Source organism: Eutrigla gurnardus (assembly GCF_963514095.1).
Source record: "Eutrigla gurnardus genome assembly, chromosome: 13".
Lineage (NCBI taxonomy): Eukaryota > Metazoa > Chordata > Actinopteri > Perciformes > Triglidae > Eutrigla > Eutrigla gurnardus.
Genome location: NC_139936.1, coordinates 27,138,261 through 27,144,260, shown reverse-complemented (window position 1 = coordinate 27,144,260; position 6,000 = coordinate 27,138,261). Strand labels below are relative to the sequence as shown.

General features: G+C 43.0%; 1 protein-coding gene across 1 annotated transcript in view; it reads left to right on the top strand.

Moving 5' to 3' along the window:
* Positions 1 to 3,051: 3,051 nt before the first annotated feature.
* htr7c (5-hydroxytryptamine (serotonin) receptor 7c) overlaps positions 3,052 to 6,000 on the top strand; it is a 70,620-nt gene continuing 67,671 nt past the window's right edge. Inside the window, exon 1 of the mRNA XM_084024156.1 lies at positions 3,052 to 3,665. Coding sequence (XP_083880282.1) covers positions 3,196 to 3,665 — 470 coding nt within the window. The 5' untranslated portion in view covers positions 3,052 to 3,195. The remainder of the gene's footprint in view (positions 3,666 to 6,000) is intronic.

Here is a 6,000-nt window from a genome sequence, read left to right as displayed (position 1 = left end):
ACAGATAGGTCTGTAATCTCTTCATCCGACGATTCCTCGTTCAGAGACGCGATTTCAGTGTAGTCCGAGGCTTTAGCAGAGGCCTGATTGGTGTGGCGTCTTCCTTTGGGCATTTTGTCATTTAGTCGTATATTATTAAAGGATGGAGTTATCTGTGTGACACGCTGGTGTTATCCAGTCGTAAGAGGCAAACATGGTCTGTCTGAAGCTGTTTTTAAAAATATTATTTTCAAAAAAAGGTTCGCTCCGGTCGGGAGCTCTGCACAAACACGTCCTCACATATCGCTGCTCGCTCCTCCCCCCGTTTGTTTGTTTTCTTGTAGAAATGACTTACTTAGCTTGGACGAAAGCCGAAGTGTGCCATTGGCTTGAAAAAGAGGGTTTTGCCGAGATTTCCATTATTGTTACAATACGTAACATTTTGAGTACTTGTTACATAACACTGAAATGTATTTTAACATTATTTAAATCAATGTTAAAACTTTGTGGGGTTCCCTCACTTTCTCATGATTCTGTTCCACAGTCACAATTAGTACGTACAGTATGTACTCTGATTCCTTTCGTTGGACCATGCATTATTTTATGGTTTGTAGACAGCTTACAATAAGGCGCAATAAGTGCACCTTGGATTGATGGAACTAAAACTCTTTTTTTGTCTCCTCTTTCTGCCATGTCACCGTTGCTGGAGATTACACAAATTCACCTACTGAGGACAGCATGATGTGTCTGGCCTGTCATGTTGCTGATTCACTGGACCTATGCTGACTTTTGACCTGTTCTCCCCTGGGACCTACACAGCCTGTTCTGTTGGACTATCTTTAAATAAATGTTTTTCTCATTAAAATGTTTTGAATGTTTATTCAATGTCAACATGATAAATGACCACAATATAATATGAACTAAACTGATCTGTAGAATACAATATGGTTCTTTACAGAACCCTCAGACAAGATGGTTATTTGTGAAAGCCTTTGAAAAGGGATGTTTTTAGAACCCCCTGTGTGAGGTCGAGATGAAACCCTTGAAACATGAAAGGGTTCTTGGTGGAACTCCTTTTTTGGGTTCTAGATGAAACCCTTGAAAAACGAAAGGGTTCTTAGTGGAACTCCCTGTGTGGGTTCTAGATGAAACCCTTGAAATGTGAAAGGGTTCTGAGTGCAACTCCTTATGTGGGTTCTAGATGAAACCCTTGAAATACGAAAGAGTTCTTAGTGGAACTCCCTCTGTGGATTCTAGATGAAACCCTTGAAATACGAAAGGGTTCTTAGTGGAACTCCCTGTGTGGGTTCTAGATAAAACCCTTGAAAAACGAAAGGGTTCTTAGTGGAACTCCTTGTGTGGGTTCTAGATAAAATCCTTGAAATACGAAAGGGTTCTTAGTGGAACTCCCTGTGTGGGTTCTAGATAAAACCCTTGAAAAACGAAAGGGTTCTTAGTGGAACTCCCTGTGTGGGTTCTAGACGTAACCCTTGAAAAATGAAAGGGTTCTTAGTGGAACTCCCTGCGTGGGTTCTTTGTAGAACTTCTAATGAGGGGTTCCGGGTGGAACTCCCTGTTTGGGTTCTAGATGAAAACCCTTGGAAAATGAAAGGTTTCTTGGTGGAACCCCCAGTATGGGTTCTTTGTAGAACCTCTCATGGGGGGTTCTGGGTGGTTCTAGGTTCTAGGTATAACCCTTTATGTGGGGTTCTCGGTAGAACCCTCCAAAAGGGTTCCAGGTGGAACCTTTATAAAAGGTTCTACCTGGAGCCAAAAAGGGTTCTCCTATGAGGACAAGCCAAAGAACCTAATATGGTTCTGCTTTGCACTTTTATTTCTAAGAGTGTACTCAGGTAAGATGAAGAAAGGGAAAGCGTGAGAGCGTGCATATATAATAAACTAGAAAACATTTGACAATGGTAGTTTGACTTAATAAATATTTAGAAATATTTATTAAGTGTAATAGTAAACATGCGTTATATTTTGATAAGTAATTTCCATTAAACGGGAGCCAGAACCGCTGTGAGAGAAGATGAGGACGAGATGTCAATAAAGTTAAAAAAAATGTAGTATGAGATGTGGATACTTCCATGTGAACAGTCTGAGGGTAACAGCATACTCAAACGTTCATTTAGTATGCAGTACATACACGTTGAGTATGTACACTCTTAGAAATAAGGGTTCCAATAGGGTTCTTCTACAAGGGCTGAGGTTCTACCTGGAGCCAAAAAGGGTTCTCCTATGAGGACAAGCCGAAGAACCTTATATGGTTCTACTTAGCACTTTTATTTCTAAGAGTGTAGTAGGCAGTACGTTAGTACGGCATTTCGAACATACACGCACCATCACCTGCGTTTGTGGCCATGGCCAACCTGGGTGGGTGTCACATGATCAATGGAGCGTAACATGATTGGCTGGACGTTGGCTGAATTGAGACAGGGATCAATTACTGGTGACCCGGATGTTGAGTCTGGTTCTTTTTACACTGAATTGTTTTTGACGTTTAATTTTTTGAGATGTTGAATTTTTTGACACTGAATTTTTTTACATTGAATTTTTTTACACTGAATTTTTTGACACTGAATTTCTTTCAAATTCAGAGACCAAAAAAAATCAGTGCTAGAAATTTGATGGTTTTTAAAATTCAAAGTCTGATTTTGATACCAAAAAAATTCAATATTAGAAATTCATATTCAAACTCTGATGGCACAGAATTACTTCCATACAGGTGGGAGAGGGAGCGCTGTGCCCAAATAACCAATCACTCTTCATCTGCGTGCGCTTTGTAGCCGCTGTTCCTCATGTCTCCTGTCCAGCTGACTGCCTGCGCCTTAAGTGATGCGTCACATGCATGGATAGGTGCGGTTTGAACAGCGCAACTGCCCACATAGACTAGTCCGCATCTGCCTGTTAATGGACTGGAAAGAAGCGCGTCGGCTGCGGCGATGTCTAACTCTCCGTTTCTTAGTTTGGTAGTAGAAGTTGTTTTCTCACTGGGGATGGAGGACGCACCTAGAACAGCCCAGACGGACTTTTCTTAAACAGAATCAGTCAGACAGCCGTTGGCGGCAGTTGTGATGTGGTTCAGCTGCAGCAGCCTCGATCCCAAACCACAGGACAGGAGTCGACAGCAGCGTACACGTACCCAAATATGCGCGTAATTGGAGCGCACTGGCGAGGCGTTCCTTGCTCCCCCTCCGAGTTAACGTTGTCGTGATGTTCAATACTTCGGGAACTGAGCTCACTTTCAACAAGAAAGAGGATGTTTCCGAAGTTATCAATGGCACTCTGCAGCTGCTGTACGACGTCCGCGGCGCCGCGGTCAGTCCCACGGCCATGTGGAACGAGTCGTGCGGGGAGCAACTGCAGGATTTCGGGCGCCCTGAGAAGGTCATCATCGGGGTGATGCTGGCGATCATCACGGCGGTCACCGTCATGGGGAACACGCTAGTGGTGATCGCGGTGTGCGTGGTGAAGAAACTGAGACAACCGTCCAACTACCTGCTGGTGTCTCTGGCGGTGGCGGACCTGTCGGTGGCCATAGTCGTGATGCCGTTTGTAATAGTGACAGACCTCACCGGGGGCAAGTGGCTCTTCGGAGAGGTCTTCTGCAACATCTTCATCGGCATGGATGTAATGTGCTGCACCGCCTCCATCATGACCCTGTGTGTGATCAGCGTCGACAGGTAAGTTGGCAGAGTCAGCAGCGGACATAGCTCTGATGTCGAAGCCCGTCCATTCCGCCGCGCTGTTTAAAATTACCCGGAGCAGACCACCGGGCACCGACCTGTATCAGCTGCTCTAACCCGCTCCAGGACCCCTCGCCTCGGCAGGACAGGGAACACACGCCGCCTGAAGTTAGGAACTGATTCTTGCGCCACAGAATGACATCTGAATACATCGAAGTCGTTCCTCTTTTTAGGATTGAACTAAACATTAAGATTATTATTATAGCATGCTTAACGTGCTTGACTGTAACATGAGTAACTTCCTGTTGATACGTGCCGTACCCGGGCTCAGATCACACCTTCATCCTTTCACAGCAACGTTAAGTGCTGAAGGTAAAGTTCACTTCTGAGTAAATCTGTTTGTTTTTTGGTCTCAAACATAAATATGAGCTTTGCCATCCTGGTGTTTTAGGTCAACACATATGTGTCACATATGAAGAGTCAAATGCTGCTTTAAATTCCACATTGAAAATGTTGAAAGTGAGCACTCAATCCCATCTCAGGTAGACTGCTCATACAGGCTCAGATGAGGCATGTGCACCGCTCCATTATAATCCACAATGAAATCAAAGTCAAGCTCACTAATAATGAAGAAAGGCTCATTGTAGTATTTATGATCTGATTATTCCTCCTGCTTGCCAATCAGCCGTTATTACCTCAGGGCATTACCAGCAGAATTATGCATGTTTTCTGCTTGTGGATGCGCTGAGAACAAGGGAGCTAACGATCTTATGGGAGGAAGTGGATCACAGATATTGTTCTGTGGAACAGTGTGACAGGAGTACGGATGTGTGTAGGTTAGAGGTCACAGAGGTCATGCTAAGATGGATGTGGGGGGTTGGTACATCTGTGGCTGCAGGTCACAAGCTCGTTCTGCTCCACTCCTATAGAATGAACCTGAGTAGAAATACACAATGTCAACGTGTTAAACTGGGCCACTCTTTGGTTCTCTCATGGCTGATGACTGTGATAAGGAAAGTGAATGATAATATAATATAATAATAGCATATATACTCAGAGAGGAAACATGTAGCCACCTGTGGGCAAGCTTGTCTGAAAGATGAAACCATTCGTATCCATGTCAGCATGCTTCCTGTCCACCACCAGACTAACTGAGAACACTTGAAATAATTAAGGTAAGTCAGTTTGGGATTATTTTTGCACACAAGCTACAGACAGTTCTGTAAATGATGATGTCCATGAAAACAGGCTCATTTGAATGAAACGATGCGGAGCGTGTTCGGCATATGATTCACGATGGATATCGTAGAGATAATTCATTAGGAAAAGACTTGCCAATTAGACACATGATTAGCTATGATTATGGCTCTCTCGCTGCCTTTCAGGATTCCAAGGACATACATGGTCAAATTAGGCAGAGCATCAGGGAGGGCTGCAGGCTCAGGATTGAACAGGACTGTTTGTAGGGGTTATACAATCTCTGGAGACTAGGTGCTCTGCTGCAGAGGGATATTGATTGTCTCTCAAAGCTCCTTTAGGTCCGCAAAGGGACATGATGCATTTATGTATATGCCACTATGGACAGTGTGGTGCTAGAGAAGTAGGCCACAGTGTATGGGGTCAATGGATTTATGATCTTGCACGGACTTGACAGGCTTGAACAAATGCAGAGAAACTGCTGTGATCCTGGTGGAATACAGCATCTCTGTCATTCGCCACCCACTTTCACTCCAGTCTAATCAGTGCTGGATGGAAGCATGTGAGTTGTAGCTCGGACAATATGGAAACTTCATGTCACGATTATCCTGGCCAAATATTTGCAGTTCACGATATTATCCTTATAATCATCAAAATATGCTGAAATTTCCTAAAATGGCACTGAAACTATATAGAATCACTTCACATTAGAAACAAATATATGGAGATAATACACACAACTTTTTTAGTCCCTGCACAAATAAAGGATAAATATATATATATATTTTTGTGTCCTGTGTTTTAAAATCAGGCTCTATTTTTCACTCTATTTTTCACTCAAATTATGATTATTCTGATAATGGAAATTCACCATGATCAATTTATTACGTTTTTATCCCGATCCATGATAACATCCTATATCGTCCCATCCCTAGTTGTAGCTCCCTCTAAACTAAATTAACAAGACACAACAGGGATTCTCGATCTTTTACCTTTCTGAAAAGACCACCTTCCTACATTTATGGTTTAAATATGTGTTTTGCCTAGTTCTTTATCTGGTTATGCCTCTGTCAGTTGTAACTATCAAAATCAATATTCTGCATACCCTCAACCATCACTGTCTGCCAATATGAAT